Here is a 25,881-nt window from a genome sequence, read left to right as displayed (position 1 = left end):
AAAGAGGGGGTTCCCATACCTGGTTTAGGCCATATTTGAAATGTGCACATGGCTATTTTATATATTGTCGCCGTCTGTCAGAAACCAGCCATCTTCATTTTTCAACTTAAAATAAAAACACTTCTGACTAAACCGCATAACTCCATCGGATCCTCAAAGGGTCGTTCAAACCACCTAACGGTTAATGTCCGAACTCCAACCTATCTGACGATGTATAAAGTCACCATACCAACTTTGATGAGGCAGTATTGTGTTTTTTTTCCCCATTTCCTGAGTTAATAAGTTAATATTTTGGACATGGCTTTGTTGACATGTTTCTGAGATGTTTTCTTCTATTGGACAAGCGCTTACAATTCATCCATAAATGTGATAATAACATTTTCTCAATGTGTTCACCACCACAAAAGGACTGGGATAAAGAAAGAAAAAAACATCCCCAAGGAGTAGACTACAGTACTTCCTTTTAATTTTTATTACAAAAACAGGATTTTTCAAGAATTAACAATACAAGTCCATCTACCCGGAACCAACAAAAACTTGAAACCGAACAGGAGAGAAAGGAGGAATAAGTAGGAGAGAGACAGTGAGTATCGGTGGGGTGTCTGTCTGTCTGCATAAGTTTACAAACTTCATTTAAAAAAACACCTCAAAAGCGGAATCAACAAATGTAGAAAAAAAAAAGAGAACTGTCCCTCCCTTCTCTCCACAAATAAAAACAAACAATGGGGGGAAACAGAGACAATATTAGATGAAGGAAGATGATATTGGGGAGGGGGCTTTTTTTTTTCTTCAATCATTTATTGGACTCTTATATAAAATGCTTGGCAGAAGAGGTGTAAAGTCTTCTTTTTCTATCTCTATTACTTAAGAAACACTTTCTTAATCTTTTTTTATTATCTTTTTTTTTGTTTTTAAACAGAAAATAATAACCCAACAACACAATGTTTTCAATAAAAACCCATTTCAACAAAACGAGCACACACACACAAATACACACAAAGGCCTGACGAATGAGGTGTGTATGTGTGTGTGTGTGGAGGTGAAAAGAAAATAGACCTGTGGTTCTCAAAGTGGGGTTCAGGGACCCTCACAGTTCATCGAGGGGGTTCCAAATGGAACCCTTTACAAGTCTGTAACTCTTGAGAGTTATGGGGGTCCTTGAAATTAAGATGTTTTGAGAACCACTGATATAAAGCAAATTGTATTTGTCTGCTGGTACATTGCTACCATATCAACACCACAGTAAAATCCTCAGTTTTAAAGGAGTAGTTCACCCCCCAAAAATTTGTTTTTGTCGCATTCCTGAGCCAATGATTTGATGAACGTGCCATCGGTCAATAGGAGTCACTACGAGGAACCAAAGGAGAATAGCAGGAAGACTCTTTGAGTCTCCTAACGGAGGTCATCAAATTATTGGCTTAGGAATGATGTGACAAAAACAAAAAAATCTCCATAAATTCAAGGATTTTTTGGGTGAACTACTCCTTTAAGGCAGAAATTGTAAGAATGGACCCACAGGGGAGCCATTTTTACACCCACGATCTTACGGCCCACGGACCAACAGAAAAGTAGTTTATTTGGAGGGGGGTCTACCTCTATATACACGTGTGTGTGTGTGTGTGTGTGTGTGTGTGTGTGTGTGTGTGTGTGTGTGTGTGTGTGTAATACGAGTGAAAAAGAGCTGGCTGGGGGTAGAAAGGGTGGGTCAAATCAGCTATGTTTGGCAGTAATGTGTGTGTGTGTGTGTGTGTGTGTGTGTGTGTGTGTGAGAGAGACATTTAGTGCCGCCGTCTCTTCTTGGCGGATGAGGGTCTGGCGGGTGGTCGAATCTTCCTCTTCTTGCTGCTCTCCTCGGGTTCCTCGTAGGTACTCTCTCTGTCCGCTGCAGGGAGAGGAGAGGGTTACAACCATTTATGCCAGGGTTCCCAAATAGGCGGCCCACGGGCCATTTGCGGCCCGCGACGACGAAAAAATCTGTATTACTGTTCAAGCAGACTAACAAACACATCTGTAAGTAAATTGTTGATTCTGGACAACTGGCTGCTGTTAATCTGTATTACTTTTCAAGCAGACTTATTTTATTTCCAGAGTGCATTGTTTCCTTGTGTGACCCTCAACACAGGATTTAAGAATCCCAGGCCTAAAATAACACGATTAGCTCGATTAGAGAAAAAAACGAATAAAAAACTTTCGGATGCCTGTTTGTGCAATGCCCCTGGCCCTCATTGTACAATGCCCCTGGCCCTCGGCTCCCCCTCGGCTTGCCCCTGGCCCTCGGCTTGGTACCCGAGACATAATTTGGCCCTTGGAGAAAAGTAATTGGGGAACCCTGATTTATGCCATTCATCGCATGGGAGACATGTGCGTGCGTGGCGTGCATGTGTGGCGGGTCTAAGCTTGTGCCAGATGTAAGGGAGAGGGGGGGGGGGGGATGTTCCAAAGAAAAAACACGAGGTGCTCTCGTCCAAAAGGCTAGAATTAAAAATATTTCATCTTTCTAGCAATCTAGATAGATGAAATCTAGCAATTTAACCTTTGCTTTTATGAAATATCAGAGATCATTAGGTTTTTATGGAAGACGCTTCTGAACATATTGATAGTTTGACTACTTCAAATGCTCTAATCTTAAAAGAATAACCGAAAATAGCCTATCTACAAGCTGTAAGTCTCACATGTAGATCGGCTATTTTCGCTGTACAACATGCTTCCATAGAAGACATGCTGGCTGGAATCCAAAAGACTGAACTTTAATCCATGAGTTCTAGAAGCACACAAACCTTTCCTGGCTTCCTCCTCCAGCTCATCCCAGTCTTTACCACTCTCCTCCTCACTGCCCAGACTGCCTTCACTGTAGTCTGAGGAAAGAACACACACCACATTATTATACGTGTGAGTGAGAGCGAAAGAGAGATAAGACAAAAAAAAATGGAGCAAGCAAGAGATCTGTATGGTTTATGTACACCCTTAATCATGAAACCAAGTGAATTAGCTGGAATCTTGACCAGTTCTCTAGTTATTGTGTTCTTGGTTTTGTTTAACCATATGAACCCTGGTGTCCCTCTGGGGTGAACATTCGGCAAATATCGACGATCTACAAGCTCGCAATGCCAATACTTGTAGATCAGCTATTTTCAGCTAAGAGATTATTTGATGCAGAGGGAATAGAAAAGGAACGGACCAAGTATAGAGCCCGGTCAACTACGTATATAGGGTTTAAGTGGTAAATATTAACTGGAACTTAAAGCCAAAGACAACACTGTCACTGCGTCAACATTTCTATTCTAGGCCGATATTGCACAGCGTACAGAAAACCTTTTGGTACCGTCTTTGATTAGATTTTTGATTGATCATGAAATAAAACGTACATGTAACATAAATCTGACCCACCATAATGAAAAGGCTAACGTAAAAAAGCTTACAGCTGGTTTCCATTGCGGCCCTTAGTTTGAGGTGTCTACTGTGTATGATGTCATGTAGTGTGGTGCTGTTGTGTTCATGAAATGTATTGAGTTCATGATGTGCTAATGTGTCCCTGGGCAAAAATGAAGAAATGTTAAGTGTGCGGCATGTGATACTTACTAGAGTCCTCTGTCTCTGAGTCATAGTCTTCATCACTGTCCTCCTCCTCTGCCTCCACGTCCGAGTCCGCTGAGGGGTTGAACGTCTCGTCCTCCAACTCCGACTCAGAGTCCTCCTCTCCCCCGCTCCCCTGATGGAGACACACACAGTAACAGGCCACCAGGAGGACGATCAGGGACACAGAAGCTGATGAAAGTATTAGACCCCTGGGGGACTCTGGTCTAAGCTGTGTTTTCACTAATGAAATTGTCCAGCAAAACCATTTGCATAACTTGCTGGAATGGCAATGGGAGAGACCGTTTTCACATGCCCTCCTTGGCAGCAAAAGTTCTAGTATTGCCTGATAACAGACCGTTTATTTGTTTATTTTCTAAACGGTATAGAACTTTATACTGGCGCGAGAGGTTACTGTAAACACGCAAGACAATCTTTAATCCATCGAAAGAACAGAGGCGGGGCGCCCACTGGCCTGGCGGTCCAGACGCATACCACATACGCTGGTAACCATACCACCTTTGCTGTGTCATCCCCCATCTCTCTCCCCGTTTCCTGTCGGCCTACTGTCCTATCAATTAACTCACCGAGTGCCAGAATTATTTCTGGCTATGTTGTCCCAGTGCCAGAGATTTTTTCAAAGTTAAAACTGAAATCTCTAGGAAGCGAGATACAGCCTTTTTCAGTTATAAGTTAAACAAGGAGTGGATGGAGCTGCAAATCTTCAGATAATTATATCTTGGGTTGTTGTTTTTTTCAACAAAAAAAAAGGGAAAAAAAACTATACTATACTATACTTACTATTTTTTCAAAAACACGTCATTGGCACGTTGCGCCATAGCGGTAAAACACGTGAAACACGTTGGCACTCAATGAGTTAAAAGGCATAAAAGCCCCCAAAAAATATCAAAGAAAAAAAGAAAGATAGAGGATAAGCAAACGGTTTTCTAATATGTATTTTTTCTCTCTCAATCATTCATTATCACGGGATGCGGCGTTAACAGGTGAAGTTGAAAGATCTGTTTCTAGCCTAAAATCTCATGTCCAAGACTACATAAAATTATCTTGAACGGTCAACTTAAATCGCTTGTTCATTTTTTTAAACGGCCACTTATTAAATCATATCGTTTAATCACCCGAACGATATTGCGAGAACGGAACGGACAACGAACAGAGGGTGGAATGTTTGTGTGTGTGTTGTTCTGTGCCGACTGTCAGTAAGAAGAGGAAATACATGAACTCCAAAATAAAATATACCATTGACTAGTCAGCATGGGGAGTTTTAAACTGGAGTTCTACTCCCAGCTCCAGGAATGTAGTTGAAGCCATTTCTTGATGCTTGTCGTGCACTTTTGAATGAGGCCGTCCCAGTACTTTGATTTCTAGCGTTTTAACTACAGGACTTTTTTAATTCCACCAGTATATTCCAGACAAACACCTGTACACTACACACTGACTCGGGTCAGTGGTTATCAAACTTTTCAGGGCACAACCCCCCCAAAATAATAATATTTTAAATGGGGCCCCCCCACGCCCTGACAAGCATGTGAAATTGTAGGTACATCAGAAATACAATACAAGTTTTGTCTCTTTCTTAGGTAATATTTGACAATTTGGCACCACTGGATTAAGTGTTCATGGACAAAAAGGAAATGCTAGTTGAGCAGTGCATACCTCACTCTCTGGGTCCAAGAAGGACCAGCCTCCCTGCTCAAAGAAGCCCTCTGGATCATCAACGATGGTCTTCATGATCTTGGTCCAGTTGAGAGACTGGACTCCTTCTGTGTACTTGATGTCACAGGAACTGCAGGAGAGAGAGTCATACATCAAAACTCATGACTCATAACACTAGAGGATGGCTTGAAACACATTTTCTCTTGTCAAATCTTCTCTTCTGGGGGTTCCTGGCACAAAACATTTTCAGATGGGGGTTGTCTAAAAACAAAAAAACAACAATAAATTGCTGGCACTGGTGAGTACATTATGATATTAAACTCTGGCGTGGAATGTGTTAAAAGGTTAACGGTCTGGAACTGTGGGTCTTAATTTTTTTATTTCCAGTGGTTCTCAAACTTTTTTATTTATTTCAAGGACCTCCATAACTTTGAGAGTGTACGAAATGGAACCAAACGGACCTGTAAGGGTGCATTTTTAACCTGATTGGCAGCATACAAGTTTGAGAACCACTAATCAAAAGATAATGAAATTAGGGCCGGGACTTTATCGCGTTCATTTCGACCAATTAACACATTCCATGCCAGAGTTTAATATCATAATGTACTCACCAGTGCCAGCGATTTATTGTTGTTTTTTTTACGTCGCCACAGACAAAGCTAAATCCGTTAGAATCGCGCGTTCAACTGTTTGTAAACACACAGGCGATCCGTCTGAGTCGACCAGCGAAAACCGCTTCGAAATCCGATCCGCCAATATCTTGTAGTTACAACGGTTTATGTTAAACAGCGATCAGCGACGAGAAAAACTACAACCGAGAAAATGGCGATTTAGTGTCCGCTTTAGAATGGAGGCGGATGGCAACGAAAATATCCGGAGAAGAATAATTCCGCTTCCGGTGGCGCTACAATGAAATGTGTTGTACCGAACGAGGCCTACAATGAAATTTCAACCTGTGAGTAAAAAAAAAAAAAAAAGACCACTTCGCGTAGAACTACGCGACTGGCACTCTGCGCAATTAAGTAGGTTCGCGTAGATATACACGACTGGCACTCAATGTGTTTTTTCGCATTTTAATCGCACCTATTTTTGCACCGCGGAACGTTTCTCACTTGACGAGTTTCAGACGGACCGATCATACCAGCGCACAGACGTTGGTGCGCAACAACAAAGTTACCTGCAGCCAGCACAGTGCATGAAAACATGATGCCTGCTTGATAATGTTGGCTGGGAAAATCAGAATCTGTAATGGATCCCCCCCCCCCCCCACATGCGCGCGCGTTTGTCCCGTTTAGGGACAAACGCCCCCCCCCCCAGGCGGTGCGCTGGGGGGGGGGGGGGGGAGATGCGGTGCGGGTCACATGCGCACGATTTTTATTAATAATTAATTAAACTACTATAAAACATCAGTAACAACACACTCTACCAGCCTCCAGTGGTGGAAAATAGCAGATCTACAAGCTCACAATGCCTTGCGCTTGTAGATCTGCTATTTTCACATGGTTACATGGTATGTTTTATAATAATAATCGAAATCTACAAAGTAAATAAAGTTTTCAAATAATTGTAGTGGAGTAAAATGTACAATATTTGCCTCTGAGATATAGTGGAGTTACTGGAGTAGAAGTAAAAGTATTAGAAATTGGAAATACTCGAGAGTCAAGTGCAAATACCTCAAAATTGTACTTAAGTACAGTTCTTGAGTACATGTACTTAAAGACGTATGCCAAAATCCATTTGAAAAAAATGCTTTTCACTGTTCTCAGGTCAAATATTGATATGCGATTAACACATTCCAGCCAGAGTTTAATATCATAATGTACTCACCAGTGCCAGCGATTTATTGTTTTTGTTTAGTTTTTTCACGTCGCCACAGACCTCGCTAAATACCTTAAGATCGCGCGTTAAACTGTTTGTAGACACACAGGGTAGCTGTGTGAGTGGCCCAGAGAAGACCGTTTCAATCGGCGACATTCCATTTTGCAGTAGTCGCGGTTTATGTTAAACAGCGTTCAGCGAGGAGAAAAAAAACTCTGAGATAATGGCGGATTAGGGGAAGATTTAGAGCGGCGGCGGGTGGGAACGAAAATCTCCGGATACGGATATTTCCATATCCGGGTGTGCTACAATGAAATGTGTCACTGCGAGGGAGGCCTACAATGAAATGTGTCACTGCGAGGAAAAAAGGAAAAAAAAAGACCACTTCGCGTAGAACTACGCGACTGGCACGCTGCGCAATTATTTAGGTTCGCGTAGAACTACGCGATTGGCATGCAATGTGTTAAAATGCGATAATTGCGATTAATTAATTACAAAGCGTCTAATTAATTAGATTTATTTTTTTATCGAGTCCCAGCCCTAAATGAAATTCAAATAAATTCTGAACGGGCATTACTTCAGCCACTCCTTGATGGGGTCCAGGGAGTTGACAGGCACGGCGTTGATCATGGTGACCTTCTTGTTGTAGTCTTTGTACACGATGACCACGTCAAAGTTCTTCAGGTGGAACTGCACACGCTCAAAGTGGACCAGCTCCACCTCGTCCAGGGTCACCACGAATGGCGGCTGGGGAGAGAGAGAAAACATTTAGTCAAGAGAAACATTTTATTTTCTTATCTTTCTTGTGAGCTAAATGTTTTGGAAAATATAATTTCATAGCTTACAAATCAATACATTTACATATTGTATATTTAGGTAGGTAAAGGTAGGGTAAGTGATATTTTTGGGTTAAAACAAAAAGTATTTTTTTTAAAGGTTAAAGCACTATATTCTGATAGTAATCATTGCTATAGAGTGTTTGTTCAGTAACAGGAGTCTCCCCGTCTCTCCGGCTCTTTAATAAACAGAAAATACATTTTTTGGTAGGTGTCAAAATCTCAGCCAATCAGGAGAAAGTACCCATTTTTAAGCTTCATTTTTATAGTGTTCCAGTTCTAATTTTGCCTGCTCATTTATTTGTGTCATCACTTCCAATTTCACTTGTTTAATCTATATCCTGATTGAGTTTTCTATCCTGATTGGATAAAATTGGAAATGAAACTGAAACGAAAATGCATTTTCTGTTTTATGAAGAGCTGGAGAGACATGGAGACTCCTTATATCAGGGGTGCCCACACTTTTTTAACTTGAGTTCTACTATTGAAATTGCCAGCTCAAGGTGATCTACCACTCGCGCGTGCATGAGTGGTAGGCATGGTGGTAGGCATGGTGGGCGAAATTTGCGCGGTTTTGGGTGGATTATTATTATTTTTTCTGGTTTTTGGTTGGTTTTTGTTAGTTTCTTTTCCGTTTTTTGGTTACTTTATTTCGGTTTTAGGGTTAGGGTCAGGATTAGGTTATTTAATTATTATTTTTGCCTGATTTTACCGATTTATTATTAAAAAAAATGTAATTCATTCATTTTATTTACCAACCAACAAATAATTATTATCCCATTAATGAAAATACTTAAACATTTACCTATGGGGGCTAAATAACAACATTAAAGGCGGTTACACACCGGCGAATATGCGAATATAGGCCTACGCAAAATTCGGACTCGTTCCGAATAATTAAAAGACGCTTTTTTTCGCTCCGCGAAACTGGTGTGGAAGCTTGCATTGACTTTATAAGGTTTTAAAAAAAGACGTATTATTCGCATGAAAGAAATCGCCCCGGTGTGTAAGGGGCGATAGCCTTAAGGCATTAGGACTGTTTCAATATTTTTCCTGGCGCCCCCCCCCATTTAGTGTCGCGCCACCGTTTTCTGCCACAGCGCCACCTAGAGCCTGAAACCACCTGCAATTTCAGGGGCATTGCAGGTGGTCTACCTGCACAGCCTCTGCGGTCTACTGGTCGATCGCGATCGACGTAATGGGCACCCCTGCCTTATATGGACAGGACACTCTATAGTAACGAGCACTATCAGAATATAGACCCATTTTGCAATTATTTGAATAATTGCAAATCACTTACCCTACCTTTAAGCCTAAGAAAAGCATTTAATTAATTTCTCACCCATTCAGTGGTGTTGACCAGTGAACTAGACGTGGGCTGCAGGAGACAGGTACTCCTGTAGGGGGCGCCCTGGAAACTGAAAACACAAGCAGGCAAATCCGTCAAAACCTTCAAGAAGGGCTGTTAAAATTCATTACACAAGCAATAGTTTTGTCATTACATCTTCAACTAAGCCAAAACTTGAGCCCATATGATCCTAATTGGGCTGCTTTTCTCACTCTCTTTTTTCTTTCAGTCAGACACTTTCATCAGGATTAAGTAACCATTTATTGCAATGATATTGCATTCAGTTTGGCGGTATGACTGCTCCTGTGATACTACAGTATATGCGTAAACATTACACAGAATCTGAGATCACTAACCCCTCTAAAGCAGAGCCTAAGTTATTGCATGAACATAAATTAAGATACACAGATATAATATACAATCCACAGGAGGCGGCGGAGGGAGTTTGATCACCGACGGGCTGCAGGAACCAATGCCGATCAAGAAATATGAAGAATTAAAAGTGTTCCGCTTAAAAAGACCACTTAGAATGAACCATTAGGATTGAGAGCGTATGTGTTAGCTTGTTAGTGAATGAGAACGAAGGGAAATTGAGTGAGCCGCGCGTGGAGAACCACCTGACTGCCGCGCCTGCCTGAACTATCACAATGCTTGATCAGATAATATGATATGTCTGCACTCTCGCATTGCAATGAGATAATGATACTAAGGCAGGGGTCCGAGACCCCTAGGGGGACCGCCGAATCTTTGTGTGATAGAAACTATTTTTTTTTACATTAAGCACTTGAGCCCTAGCATCCCTTTTCTGAGGGGAACATTAGACGAAAATGGACGATCTACAAGCTCACAATGCCTTGCAGCGCGAGGCGTAATGAGCTTGCAGATCGGCTGTTTTCGGCAAAGTGTAGAGGGGAAAAAAGAGCAGACCAAGTACAAGTTTTCTAAGTATTGCGGGTGTAAGTGGTTAAACTGTCTGAATACACATTAACATGAATCCAACACAACGCTATACAATGACAGTCAAACAAGTCTATGAAGCTATCTATGAAATCTATGAAAATGTTTAATCTGCAACACAATTTTATAAAATATCTAGTGGGGAACCCTGCTTCATCTCCCTGCCCTATACAATGTTGAAGCACCCTGTACTATACAGGGTGTATGATCTTATTGGCTTCCCATACAAGATGGCGAGATGCAAATATGACTCTCTCCGCTCACCCCAGGTCTCTGAAGGGGACCTCGAACTCCAGCTCCTCCTTGGTCAGCGTCTCCACCTTCTCGATGAAGTTCTTGAAGGCGGACTTGAGCTTGTGCCTCATCTCGCGCTCCATCTGCTCGGCGTACAGGTCGTCGCGGTCGTGCATGTGTTGGTGCTTGCCCAGATCCGTGGTGATCTCACCCACCTCTGTGTAGAACTGCACGTCCGTGTGCCGCTTCTTGCCGAACATGATGGCGTTCTGGGAAGAAAAAGAAAAAAAGACAAACATTTGAGAGACTATTGATAGTCGTTTAATTCAGTGGTTCTCACAAGTGGGGTCTGGTGACCACCAGGGGTGCCTTCATATGGTTCCAGAGGGTCCCAAGAAACATTAGTTAATTTAGCATCAAAATCTGGTGTTTGTATAAATTTGTTTTTTTTGTGTCAGAATCAGAATCGAACCGGGGACGTTGTGACTATTCTAAGTGTTCAGGATATTTCAATAAAGCTGACTCAAATAAATCTATCGAATTTGAGAATTTGCCCTAGTTGACAGCACACACCTTGAGGTGGAAGTGCAATACGATGATCATCTCTCCATCACAGGGCTGGAAGATGGAGTGCTTGATGTTGTTGTAGAGGATGTCCACTTTGTCTCCACGCACCGATGTGAAACGGAAACCTGGACACAGAGAGACGGGTCACAACGATGAAGGAAAACATTTACATAAAAGAACCTGCTTCTCAATTATTCCATTAACCTACATGAGCAAGATTAAGTCGGTTTGAGGTTCTTCTAAATGTCAGTTTGGATACATCTTCGGCCCTAACCCTCACCATTGGTGTGTGCCTCCAGTGAGCCCTGCATCCTCTTCTGGGCGATGTTGGGTCTGATGTAGAGGTCCTTGAGCTTGGGGTTGCTGCGGTTCAGGTTGATGACCAGGGAGTCCTGCTTGACGATGCCTTCCTTCTCCTTCTCCTCTGCCTCACGCGTCTTGTACCGCTTCTGCACCTCTTTGATGATGCGGAAGGCGTTCTGCAGGTTGGTGGCGGGGATCGACGGGTCGCCCTGCGCCTTCTGGTTGGACGCTCGGTACGTGCTGCGAGAGAGAGATTCAATCGATTCATTAATTTGGTGTAACAAAATATACAAGCAATACAATTTGGGGGTCCTTGATAGGGGTGTGCCGATACACTCATTTCATGATACACGATATTGGGCTCACGATATCGATACGATATATGGCACTTTTTTATTATGAAAATATATGGGGGGGACAAAAAGCTTTATTATTATTGCAAAAAAAAAAATGTATTATTATTTTTTTTCTTCCAAAACGCCAAAACGATGCATATCGTCACGAAAACGTATCGCGATATATCGCGGGACGATATATCGGCACACCCCTAGTCCTTGACATGAAAAAGTTTGAGAACCACTGTTCTAAAAACGCATGCACAAAATAAAGCTTGACAAGTGACGTTTCCAAACAGCGGCAGCTTACATTTCTTTGACAAAGGTAGCGTCAGGGTTGGGGAAAATGTTCCCCTCGTGGCGACCCAGAGAGCTGCCAGGAACGTAGAAGTTTATCCTCAGGTAGGTGTAGTCTCCCTCTACCGACATACTGATGTTCTACAAAAGGAAGTGAAGGAATGCAATGTTAGTTTTTTTTGTTGCTAATGTGATAAGTTGGTTGTAAGCTGTCAGTTCTAATGGATCCAGTGTAGTTATTATTTAGTCACAAGCTTTTGTTAATACTTTTTATTGGCTTGTGAGTAAATAATGACTATACACTAGATCCATTGGAACACAGGTTCTTTCTTTTTTTGTATTCCCTGAAACTGGGGAATGTTGTCTTTTTCGGGTGGAAACTGTCCAAAACTGTTACTTTTCAGGACAGGATTCAAATTCAAAAGAAGCAAATCTACAAGCTCACAGCATATATACGTAACCACTTTCACTTTAAAAAAAGAAATATAAAAATAGCAGATCTACAAGCTCACACCAAGTCACATTGTGAGCTTGTAGATCGGCTATTTTTTTGCTACTTTTGTGTTACACTGTAGCATGACGAAGTAGCATTAATCAAAACATAAAAAGTTGAAATATGGCGCTACAAGGTTTCTGCCCAACAGCGATATGTACAATGTACTGGCATCGCAGCGAACCTTGATGGTGGCGATGTGGAAAGGCGTGGCGATGCCAAAGACGGGCATGACGACCGTCTCGTACTTCTTATCGATGAAGATCTTCATGTCCCTGATGTCCTTCTCTCGGGGCATTTGAGAGACGTTTTTGTAAGACACGTTGGACTTCCTGGCCCTGGGGGGGGGGGGGAGGACGCAAGAGCAAGAATTAAGAAATACGTTTCGATGAGATGAAAATACACATTAACACTACACATTGACAGTGCGGTCTATGAAGCCATCTATAAAATATATGAAAACGTTTAATCTGGAACTCTCTCTCAGCTAAAGGGTCCTTGGCCTGAAAAACATTGAAGACCCCTGGTTTAAGTGGTTAAGACCAATCTATTAATAACAAACAAACAAATACAACATAAGAAAACATTATCCTACATCTTATTTGACCTGTCGGTGGCATTTTTAAGACCTTTGAAGCAAGAAGTTAAGACGTTTTGCAAGGCTTGATTTTTACATAAATTAATGTAAGACTTTTTAAAGACTTTTAACACATTAACTGCCAGAGGTATTTTCATATTTTTTTTAGCCAGTGCCAGAGTTTTTCATTGGAAAAAAAAAAAGTACTCAGGAGCCGAAATACAGCATTTTAAAGTTTTAAGTTAACAAGGAAGTGGATAGGAGTCTAGATCTTCAACTAATCATATCTCCTTGGTCTTTGGGTGAAATTGGAAAAAAAAAACATAAAAAAAAAGAAAAAAGGATCCGCTGAAAACCTGTCACTCACTTCTGAATCTGCTCCTCTCCTTTCTGCTCCGTCAGACGTCGTCTGGCTTCCTCGTTCACCGAATTGGCCAACTCCTTCTGGTGGGCCCGCCTCTTCTCCTCTGCCGTCATCTCGTTCTGACCGGTTGGAAAACGAGTAGTGATTAAACATTATTATGATGAATTACTTTGTTGGTATAGAAGACACGACTCTGGGCTGTTGGTGGAGGAACTGTGGCTAACCAGCAAAATTAACTCATTGAGTGCCATTAACGTGTTTCACGTGTTTTACCGCTATGGCGCAACGTGCCAATGACGTGTTTGACGTGTTTTTGAAAAAAATAGTAAAAAAAAATTCAGAACCCAAGATATCATTATCTGAAGATTTGTAGCTCCATCCACTCCTTGTTTAACGTATAACTGAAGAAGGCTGTATCTCGCTTCCTAAGCACTTTTTTTTTACTTTGAAAAAATCTCTGGCACTGGGACAACATAGCCAGAAATAATTCTGGCACTCGGTGAGTTAAGTGTGTTGGCCAGGGCAACAATTGGAACAATGAACTGTCATTTACAGTCATTTCACATACATGTGAATTTACATATGTGCACACAGTAATAACCTCTTGCATTCATGTTTAGCATTTTGTCCTGATTTAGGACTTTAAGTACACAAATAAAGAAAAGGGGAAAAGCTCCACCACTTTGAATTAGAATCATACCTGAGCAGTGCTCAGGTATGTATGCATACAGTACATAAAATAAATGAATGCACCTCAGATACTATGTAAACATAAACTGAAATAGAGTCCAACATACAAAACACACACAGCTTGTTTTGCTCCATCACCACTGTGGCCAGTGCATTTGTAGGCCTACAGTACCAGTCACTTCTGGCAACGGCAAGTAATGGTCTGCCAAACAAAGGGTGATTAGCTGCTAAAATGACTGCTATAGTAAACAAATCTCACCAGCCACAATTAGAATTTCGGTGACCTCCCCACACTAACACAGGCATTCAACACACACAGGGAGAGACATGTACTACAGTGGCTTTCAGGAGGCACATCAATCAAAAATATCAAGGCCATTCCGGGCTCTCGGGTGGCACAGTGGTTAAGTAGCAGCCCACCACCGCAGAGGCTGGGGGTTCGAATCCACCGCGGTTGGTGCATCAGGCTTTGTGGAGTGTCTATAGTCTATCTATATGAACACAATTGCCCTGTGTTCTGGGGAGGACATAATGGACATAAAATGTGTGTTGGGAGGTATTATATGACATAACGACTAAATCAGGGGTAAAAAGCAAATTAAAATAAAAAAAATCGCGATGCATATGTGTGAGCTTATAGTCGTGTTATTTTTGCCATTTTGGTTCTTACCCTGGTTCTGTCTGTCAGCAGGGCGGCGCTGCGGGCTCCTTTTCCCAGCAGCTCCTCAGCATTATCTGCCTCCTCCTCTTCATCTTCCTCATCATCATTCTAGAATGGAAAAAAAACATAATTAAAAAAGTATGACAAACACTGAAATGTCACAGATGTGAATTATTGGATTTGATGACATTCAATTTTGTAATAATTTGAAAAGACAGATTTCACACTGCCATCTTACCTTCAGAAAGATTCCCACATTCTTGATCTTTTTCTTCACTGGAGTCAGTACTGTGGCAACTTCCTCCTGCCACAGACATTAAGACATTTCACAATTCGATGAATTAACCATTTAAAAAATATAGAGTGAAAATAGCAGATCTACAAGCTCACAACGTTTTTTTAGCACCTCCATTGTACAAATAAGTATAAATCAGTCCACCGATAAAAAAAAAAAAGAGAATAACTTTTTCGTTAACTCTCTCAGTGCCACACAACGAGATATCCCGAGTTTTTTCTGAATGCCCTCAGTGCCAAGAACAAAAAATCCTGAGTAAAAAAAAAGAAATTTTCTTTTTATTATTATTTTATTTTTTTTGGGAAAAAAATGTTCAGAACCCAAGATATCATTATCTGAAGATTTGCAGCTCCATCCACTCCTTGTTTAACTTATAACTGAAAAAGGCTGTATCTCGCTTCCCAAGCACTTTTTTTTACTTTGAAAAAAAAAAGAATTGCTGGCACAGTATGAACATTATTTCTCATTTCTCATATTTTTTTATTTCATTGGCACTGAGAGAGTTAATACACCTTATAAGAAGTTAAAGAAATAATCAAATTTGTTTCGATTGTTGAAGCTTTAATCAGTTATTGGTTCTAAATGTCAGTTTCGATATATTTTAGGTTACTTGGGACATCTTATGTTCATACCCAGGATGCCAATTAATGCACTCACGCTGAGCAGGTTGGCGCCTTGCATGGTTTCCTCCGCCATCGTTATGTGAATGTGTGTGTTAATGGGTAAAAATGCGAATTGTAAAGCACTTTGGAAAAGGGCGCTTTATATAAATAAATGCACCATTTACAATGTCACCAACATTCTAAATTTATTGCATAATGGTAAAACAGTGACATTTTCAAATATAGGAACAAACATACACACAAACACTTTTTTTGGGGGTGCGTCATACCTCATTGATCTGTACTGTATCGCCAATAAACAGGGCATATTTCTTCTGTTCTTCCTTTTTCCCCTCCTTATTCACCATGTCGGCAAATCCCAGGCTTATGCTTAACACCATGCCTGATGCACACACACAGACACGTGCATGTTAAACATCCATGGAAATAGCTGTAACGAGCCTCAACCCATTAAGACCGGGAACGCATCTGTGTCATTTTAAGATTTATTTGGCTATTAAAGAAAGAGCAGATATACAACCTCATAGCGCGGCACTTGTAGATCTGCAATTTTTTTTTTATTGTGGAAGATTTGTCCAAATCTTTGAATATATTTGTTGGATACAACATGTTTTGAGATGGGGGTACGCGGCCAAATACATTTTGGGGGTCTCCGACATGGAAAGGTTGGAGCACCACTGATATAGCAACATACCGTTAGGATTTAGAAACCATTTTTAGATGTTTTAACATTTATTTATTTATTTTTTGACAAAGAAATTAAAATGACAGATGCATTACCGGATTGAATGGGGTTAATACACTCAAATACATTGGTGTTTGACAGCACTTATGTGCTCACACACAGGGAGAAGTGTGCTCACACACAAGGAGAAAGCCGATGGGGAATGATTTTCTTAACCACTTTCAACCTGGCATCTCTATTTTGGGCATGTTATACATTTATATTTTCTTCAAAATCACCAGGAAACACCATCGTACATTGAAAGTATTAAACAGAGCTGAAAACTATGTAACTTTATTTTAATGAATAAAATGTAATTTTGGCCATCTAAATGGACCATCTAAAACGTGAGCTTTTAGATCGGTTTATTTTTTAAACGTGAATTTTGTGAATCGTAATTAATTTGGACGATTTCCCACAAAATAGGGATTGCCAGGGTTTAATGTGGATACAATGTTCTGCTTTCTCACCTTTTTTCAGTTTGTATTGGTTTTTAGCATTAAGCACCAGGGAGCCCTCCCTGAACTCTATTCCCATGGCAAACCTGCAAGAGGAAATTAATCAATTAAGTGTAATGAAGGTAATGAAGATTATGAGACAAATCTGGATGGTGCGCACGTGTGCGTGTGTGTACGTGTGTACGTGCGTGTCTACACACAATATATCGCTGCCGTCGCGTGGAAACCTCATCGTTGCTGTCGGGCAGAAACCTCTTATCTCCATATTTAAAAGTAGCAGATCCACAAGCTCGAAACACGGCGCGAAGCGGAGCTTTAAATCTGCTAGTTTTGCCATTTTTGAATTTGAATCCTGAAAGATTTATAGTTTTTTTCCACCCGACAGACGATTATGTCCAAAACTGTGACTTTTCAGGAAATGGAAAAAAATAACCTGTGTTGGATCTAGTGTAATTATTATTTAGTCACAAGCTCTTTTTTCATTTATCAAAAATGGAAAAGATTGCAGATCTACAAGCTCACAACGTGTCACGATGTGACGCTGTAGTATGACGAAGTAGATCATTAATTTACGGGGGGGTGGGGGTTGGGGCATAAACATTTTTTTTTCTTTCTGTCCGACAGCAACGATGTCCGTGTTACACCAAAGGTATCAAGCAAATGAATCAATAAAACATGCATTAGTGAGTCTATGTATAATATGTAGGCATACAAAAAAGAAAGTGTGAATGTGTTTCCCTCTTACCCAAGGTTTTTGGTAAGTTTGGACACAAGTTCTGACTTCTCTTTCTTAACATACTCTAGGACAGCGTTGTAAGCGTCGCAGATTTTCACCCCTGTGAAAGAGACCAGAGTCGTTTATACACTTAATGAAAAAAGGAAATTTTTCATCCCTAGAACTGAAATATCATTTCCACTCGATTCAAAACTCACGTCATTCATTTCACATCTCACATGCACCTCAGTCTCTCAAGCCAGACTATCTCTTGTCCCCTTTCGGTGTCCTGGGTTCGGTCCCGGGCACCGGCAACTCAGCGTGTGAGTAGCATGGCTTGGGTAGTCTCGCGAGCCAGACTGTTGCCTCCCACAATTTTCAAATGCTTCCGTCTTACAGTCTGGAGCGCGGAAGCTCTGAAAATGATCAGAGGATAAAAGCGGATGTGACGCCTCCTCCCCGCTTCCGTCTTTACAGTCGCGCAAATTTGTCATAATATAAATAATAATAATCGAAGCATATATAGCTTGCTGCTTATTAGAAAAGGACATTCTAAAGTCAAATATCTATTTTCGTGAACGGAAATGACGAACAGATGGCAGCTTGGCCGTTGTCGGATTTCGGGAGGTGTAGTTCCAGACTCTAGATAGCATTCGGAGATTGTGGAATAGCTGTCTGGCTACGCGAGACTATGGCTTGGGTAACTAAGACGTGCGGTTAAGTACTGGGAGCTGATAGTAGGCGTTTGCACCCCACCCCAGCAATCCATCTCAGAAGGGGTCTAGCGCATTGCAAAGGGGACAGACACCCTCGTTCTCAGCAGATATTAACAATAAGCCACTCCGACCTACTTACTGATATGAAACGCATCACTATTAGTGACACAGTAATACAAACACAAGTCGACCTCCACCCACCGTGTTTGAGTTCTTTGAGGAGTTCTTCCTCCACCTGCAGCAGGAAGTTGTAGTTGTCCTGCATTTCCTGCGGGGGGTCCACCATCAGCGTACGCACCAGGTTGGAGCAGTAGGACTTGTAGCGGATCCCCATGGAGCACGTGATGGCTCCGAAGTGCATGTGGTTCTTATCACTGGCCAACACAAACAGGATATCCAGTGAAATGTTGGTGTTATCGGTCCAAGACTAACTTTTATTTCCATTTGTAATACAAGAGATCATTTCAGGCCTGTGGTTCAACTTTCAATAAATAAATAAATATGTGAACCGACACATTTTGAGCTTGTAGATCAACAAGCTCAATAACATAAGGTGCAAGTGATCAAACCTAGGATAGAACAACACTTCATATCGATATATATCGTATCAAGTGTCAAATGATGCATCACATGTACCTGACAACACTGAACTTCAGACTGTAGTTTCCTCCGCTCTGGATGATAGGTGGATAACACATCTCCACCGTGGACGGGTCTGCACCACTCAGGTACTTCTTCTCCTCTATTGCCTTCTCCACAGACTCTGCCAGCTTACTGTGACGCACTTTCTAAAGGGGGGAGGACAGAATTGGACAAGGACAAGGGGGTTCATGGGATTAAAGTTCATGTAGTTGACTCCTGAACCAGTCCCCAATTTCTACGGACTCCAAAACTGGGATTTTGAGGTCCAGGCTCTCATTAGTTAACCACCCTCCCATGAGGCAAAATACAAGCAAACAGATTCACAAAATAACGTTTTGGTATCGAATTTTGTACATATAGTGTTTTGTATTTGTTGATGACAAGTGTCATTGTGTTCATTTTTTATGTTGATGAATTGAATACATAGGACCACAATGGAAACAAGTCCCCAGGATTTTTTTGTGTTATCCTTTTAGCTTTAATATCTTACCACGTGCCGTTTACATTTCTGACTAAAAAAAGTATTCAATCAATCAAAAACCCTTGGTTTTACCACTGCGCTCGGGCGGCGCAGTGGAAATGATCTACAGAAAATAAATGTTGATGAATGTAGTTAAAGGGATACTTCACTTTCGGGCCGGGGACACATTTAAAAAAAATATTAAAAATAAATGAAAAAAGTTATGGAAAATTCATGGCCCCCTCACACATTAGTAGGACACTGCGTGTCGTGAGGGGGCCATGAATTTTCCATAACTTTTTTCATTTATTTTTAATATTTTTTTTAAATGTGTCCCCGGCCCGAAAGTGAAGTATCCCTTTAATGCACTGGAATAAGATTGTAAATGTGTTAGTTGATACATTAAATTCTTTTTTTTAAAGTCTACTTCATGCCTCTTTCTACGTTATCAAAACCAGATGCCCCCGCTCCTCTTCCTCACCTCGTCTGCATCAACGATCTCCATGACTCGCTCCTTGAAGAACTTTGTGTAGACCTCGCTGGTGACGGCTGCTGCCTTCTTCATCAGCGCCAGCTCTCCGTCCTCCTTCACGGCCATGGTGTACGCAACCACCCCACTGATGTCCACCTGGGAGGGCAGAATGGTTAGGACGAGTGCATTTTTTATATATTTTCGGCCACCCGCTGGGGTCCACAGCAATACCATAAAATATTAACACATTGACTGCCAGAATTATTTCAGATTTTTTGCAGTTTCATGCCAGGGTTTTTACATTGAAAAAAAGTACTCAGGAGCTGAGATACAGAATTTTTAAGTTTTAAGTTAACAAGGATGTGGATAGGAGTCTAGATCTTCGAAAAATCATATCTCCTTGGTCTTTGGGTCAAATTAAAAAAATATTATTATTATTATTTTTTTGAAAAAACTATTTTTTCTTAACGAGTTGACTCGATCTTGGCAATCAAGTGATGGATTTTAAAAACGAGTTAACTCATTCTTGGCAATCAATGTGTAACTCACTCAAAACCCACCTCTTCAGGATAGCTTTTCCCAGCTGAGGTCTAGTTGAGATGTCTCTCCAACCCATGCTTAACCTTTTATCGATTCTAATCTGGCACTAATTTTGTATTATTCATTTTTTTTAATGACTATTTCTATACGCAAATACATACTGGTCCCGAATATTTGAACATCAGAATTCTTCAAAGAATAGAGCAGTCATATTTCTTTTGCTTTGTAATAAAAATCTTCAAAAGAATAATCAAATCACATGGATCTCAGGATTCACATGGGAACTGCAAGGATCCATGGTGGATCTGATCTCAGACATCATGTGGCCAGCCTGTGACTTCAGTCATTTATGGCGTGCTCCACGTATAACAATTTAATGCGATCACTCAAATATGAAAATTATGGAAATGACTTCAAATGCATTTCCAGAATACATAAATAATTCATAGATATACACATACTGATGTTGAATTTCTCTCTAGCTTTTCCAATCATCAGCTTATTTAGACTACTTTAGGAGAAGAGTCAGCAGCACTAGGGGTGCTAGGGACACTGGGTTTGAACACTGAGGGAGGAAGTGTGATGGGTGGATTCTCCCCTTACCTTCTCTAGGCCCTCTGCAGTGATGGTGTCATTCCAGCTCTTCATGTACTCCCCGGGGAACTTGTCCTTGCTGAAGACGCCCACCGTCTTGCCCTCCTTGCTGCCTTTGATGGCCTCCATCATCTTGTCAAAGTTGGCCTTGTTGCTCTCGTTCTGTCAGACACACGATACGTTAGGCGACAACGCTGATACACATGGAGTCACAATCCGCCACTGTCGCAGAGAGAGTGTAACATGCACCAAGTTCCACACCATCTCCCCCAAGATCCCCTTCCCGCTGAACAGGCATCCAAAGCAACCAGTAAGGGTTGACAGGTGCAGAGACTAGGACAATTGCCATCTTCCCACCTATGGCCAAGCCAGAGCTACCGAGTACTGAAAATAGATCTCTGCTGTGGTGGGGCCAAGGGTTTTAACGAATCAGAGTGGCTTTGTTTACTCAGTAAACTAAGTGTGTCCAGTAATTTGTCTTGTTGTTCAGAGTAACAAAGTATTAATGACACATACGGACCACAGAAATTAAATGATTTCGGAAACATCTCAAGTGACAAGCTACTTTAATTGATTTGTCTGCCCCACCAACAAATTAGCATATCTCAAATCCAAACGGCAGCTGGCCATCTAACCAGGTTGGCTAGCTAGAAGAACGGACAAACTCTATAGCCACATCACCATTACCGTGAGATCAATTTCTTCTTACACCTGCTATTCACTATAACCTACCCATAAGCGATCGGTGGAGGAGATGACATTCCTAAAAATGTAACGTTTAAGATACAATATCCAAGGAGAAAAGCAGAAGTTTTTAATGGTCTGGAAACTATTATTTTGAGTCTGAATTACCTCAAAAGGTTGAACTGATGTATTATGGCTACTGAAGAAGTCTCTACTTTTTCTTTTTCCCCCTGGGTACTGTGTGTGTTGTATGTGGTTTGTGTAACCGGGTGGGATTGTGTGGCGGGTGGGAAGGGGTTTATATAGGATGAATGAATGTGGTGTTATGTACCGTCAAAGAAAAAAACATATTGAAAAACTATCACAACGAGCCGTTACCTTTTCTCTGATGAGCAGGGTGATGGGTGGAACTCCGTTTGCATTCTCATTGCCCTTGGTGATGGCCACCTGCTTAAGGAACTCCACCTTCTTTTTACTGGCCAGGAAGATGATTTTGGCTTCGCAGAAAACCATGATGGTGTCTGTCAACTCGTAGCCAAACAGCCACGTCTAAGGGAAAACAAGAGGAAAAACACCAAATATATAGTTAAATAACCAATTGAAATAAAGTGAGTAACTGGACAAACACATTTGGGTCTTTGATTTTAAGTTGAAATGATCTCGTCATATAGCGAAAATAAGAAAACAATGCACCAACTCAAAATGTGGTTTACATAAAAGCGCAAACAATCAGAAAGAGATCATTTAAAAAACAAACTAAAACTGTGTTTCACATGCCTTAAACAAAACTCTCTGTTCTAGAAGAGACCTTGAAACATGAAAGAGCTCTTGTTCAAAAAGGAGTACGACTGTCTGTCTCCAGGAAAAAAGTCATTTTAAATCTTTTTGATGAACTAAATATTCTCTTAAGTGCTACTTTCAAGGATGGGACCTGCACAAGATTATTCCATAGGCATTACTGTACGCACCTGTAACATTTGATTACACACACATTTCATCAGTAGTTATAGCACACACATCTTTATTCATTAACATGTATAGCAATATGTTATTATTGTATATGAGGTTGTTAGTTGCACAGTCCTAAATTAGCCAACTTAAGCCACTTTCAGACATGCACTGTATTATGGAAGTTTTCCTGAGTTCAGTCGGAGGGGCTGTATGTATGAAAGCAACATTCCGGCTCAGTAGGATCGGACATGCAAGAGATTTTATGCGGGCAGGACCCTTGACTAAAGTCCGGGTAATACCGGTTTCCCTCCGCAGCGCGCACTTGGCTGTATATAGCCCCGTTTGGAACCTCACTTTCCACGATAGCTCCTAGGCTGTATAGAGACCAATGTTCTCTGAAAATATTGCACTTGATCCTTGCATCTCCCTCAGGCTGTGCCTGTGTTATTTATGTGAAGTAGCTAATATAATGTGCACGTCTACTACCCAGACGCCACCCCTCACCTTATCAAACGGAGTATTTACCTTAATGTGTGAACGCATCTGAAACAGACATTCTTCTGTTGCATGCTACATGTGTGAACCGTCCAACACCGGACAATGTCCTGACCTGGTTTCCCAGACATTTTCCAGTGTTCATATGAGAAAGTGGCTTGCTGATCCCTGTTCTGTATATACTATGTTATGGAGCTATTACAATGTCTCTGCATGAATACCACCGAGTTTGATTCCTGTACATTCTTGGTATTCTTCCTCTACATGCGTGGTATTCTGTCTGTATGTGGACTGAGTATGGTTAACTTTGAAAAGAGAGTGTGTACAACACTGCTAAGTTAATGACTCATGTACTGTACCTGTAGAGCTGTTGATTTGGCGTACACAATCTCCTCGTCCACCCCAACAGATACCACAAGAGCATCCACTTTGCCAAATTCATCTTCTCCTTTCTGTCAACACACAGACAGATGGGATTCACAAAACATTCATATTGAAGATTATCATCTACTTTCATTATGACATGTATCAGAATAAAAATTACGAACCAAAAAGGCCATACTTTAGTTAGTATACAAACAAATGCTGTTTATTTTACAAATCCCCAAAGTTAGTTGCCACATTTGTCATCTGACACATTTAAGTTATTATAAAACACATCTGCAACATCAGGACAGCACCTGACAATGAGCAAGCAAACCACATTATGTGTTAATGTGTTCAAAGCCTCCCTTAAAACCCACCTTTTCAGACTCGTTTTCCCCGCCTAATTCAAATCCCCCTTTCTGCCTTTAATTGTAATTTTTTTCTTTGCTTAGGTTTTAGCCTTTTAACTAGTTATTTTCTTAATAAAGTGGTTTCTATTATTTGTTCTGTTGTGTAAAGCGACTTTGAGTACCAAGAAAAGCACTGTATAAATTGGATGTATAATAATAATAATCATTATAATGTAGATGCTAGTTACTAAGGAACAAGTGCAGATGTAGGCATTTATTACTAAGAAAACAGAAATTGCCTGGAAGCATCTGGCACTGAACACCTTTCCATTTTATCAGGTGTGTGAGTGTGAGTGTGTGTGAGTGTGTGAGAGAGAGAGAGTGTGTGTTAAGCATCTTGTCAATGTGTGGGAGAAATGGAGTTTATAAATGCTGGTTTGCGCTATTCTGTTCATTGCATATCTGATTGTAGGCATTGGCTAAAATTCATGGACATGCATTTAAAACACAGTTTTTGTTGGGTTTAATATGAAGCACATTCAGTTTACTGTGTGTATGAAATGTGCTATCCAAGATACATTTATTAAGGACTGCAGGGAAATGACACAATGCAACCTGTATATTATTGTGCTTGGTACACATGCTTAGATAAATGAGCTGATGTTAATAAACACTACAACACTTGTAGGTGCTTGGCTAGCTAGTGTGTTAGCATGCTAACACGCTAGCTAACGTGGTGACTGGTACTAGACAAGAATAAAAAACACCAAGGATAACGCCAGTGATGTCACAATGAACTGCGCCGTGCGTGGTGTGATTTGGCACCTGACATTTAAGACTTAATCATTTATTCCCCCTCGTCGCACAACTCTTTCGACGCGAGTCTTTCAACAATTAATAAAAGGCGTATTTTTCGAACATCATTATCATTCATTACGTCAATAACATTCTTTAGGACCTAAAAGGACCGTGTCGGCGGGAGGGGGGGGCGCTTAGTTGCAACGTCACGCGCGCATCCTTGATCGCGACAACGACGTGGCGGCGGTTCTCCTTCCCCTTCTCTTCCTTGATGCTCATGTTAGCCAACAAAAAAAAAGCAAAGCAAAAAGAAGCTAAGCTAGCACAGCTAATATGAAACTGACTAGTGGAGGTTTAATGGGGGGGGAATGCTGCAGCCCTGCATGTAAAGACATTCCTTCTGTCCCCAAATGTCTCACATTAGGGGACATTTAGGTGACAAGAAACATGTTGTACATGTTTTCTGAGGCCCACTTCCCCCCCTGATGCAAGCCCTGATGTGGGCTACACAACACAGGCTGAAGAAAACTAAAAAGAAGCTAAGCTAGCAAAGCTAGTGTGAAACTGACTGGAGGTTGGTGTAATGGGGGAAATGCTGCAGCCCTGCGTGTAAAGACACATTCCTAGTGTCACCCAAACGTTTATTAATTAGGTGACACAAGAAAACATGTTTTCTGAGGCCCACTTCCCCCCCCCCCTGATGCAAGTCCTGATGTGGGGCTGCCACACAACACAGGCTGAATGAAACAAAAAGTCACACAAACCATGATCGACCACACAACATTTGTTTTGTTTGTTATTTTTTGTACCTTCCAGTTGCTGTATAATCGTTTGATCCGGCGGTAGTACGCCTCCTTATCCAAGTTGACCGCCATGGTTCTCCTTCTTCTGACTGGTGATGATGTTGTAGCTCCTCTTCTTCACAAACCCTCCCTCCTCAAAGTACTCCAGTTCCAGGCTCCTCTCTCTGCTCTGCTCTGCTCTCTCTAGTACGGGGACTCTCAACATGCGGGTCGGGACCCATGTTTGGGTCGCGGACCAGTAAGTAAATACGGTTACCCCTTTGTTGTTTATTTATATTTTTATTATTATTATTTTTTTAATCTCCAAAAAAAATAAAAAAAATGTTCATAAGTTAATAACAAATTCAAACGTTTTTCAAAAGAATTTCATGAACAAAAATGGGGGGAAAATCAATTAATTAGAGGGGAAAAAATACTTTTAAGATGTAGTGAAAATAGCAGATCTACAAGCTCACTAGTTTGGGTCAT

At 41.1% G+C, this 25,881-nt stretch overlaps 1 protein-coding gene across 1 annotated transcript; it reads right to left on the bottom strand.

Annotated features, from left to right (window-relative positions):
* Positions 1 to 444: 444 nt before the first annotated feature.
* On the bottom strand, positions 445 to 25,581 carry supt16h (SPT16 homolog, facilitates chromatin remodeling subunit). The gene is made up of 24 exons (XM_080452070.1): positions 25,420 to 25,581; positions 23,456 to 23,548; positions 22,029 to 22,199; positions 20,976 to 21,128; positions 19,842 to 19,988; positions 18,895 to 19,046; positions 18,460 to 18,632; positions 17,573 to 17,663; positions 16,840 to 16,913; positions 15,915 to 16,027; positions 14,966 to 15,031; positions 14,737 to 14,835; positions 13,380 to 13,495; positions 12,620 to 12,773; positions 11,956 to 12,083; positions 11,288 to 11,550; positions 11,014 to 11,132; positions 10,471 to 10,709; positions 9,244 to 9,319; positions 7,643 to 7,812; positions 5,248 to 5,377; positions 3,580 to 3,709; positions 2,778 to 2,855; positions 445 to 1,882 (listed from the first exon to the last, which is right to left on the bottom strand). Exons 1-24 carry the CDS (start codon positions 25,483 to 25,485, stop codon positions 1,779 to 1,781), a joined length of 3,105 nt encoding a protein of 1,034 aa, XP_080308196.1. The 5' UTR covers positions 25,486 to 25,581; the 3' UTR covers positions 445 to 1,778.
* Between the last annotated feature and the right edge of the window lie 300 nt (positions 25,582 to 25,881).

The sequence above is a fragment of the Gymnoscopelus braueri genome (genome assembly GCF_963280865.1).
Source record: "Gymnoscopelus braueri genome assembly, chromosome: 15".
NCBI lineage: Eukaryota > Metazoa > Chordata > Actinopteri > Myctophiformes > Myctophidae > Gymnoscopelus > Gymnoscopelus braueri.
Note: the sequence above shows the minus strand (reverse complement) of the source record. Positions and strands in the feature narration are given on the sequence as shown.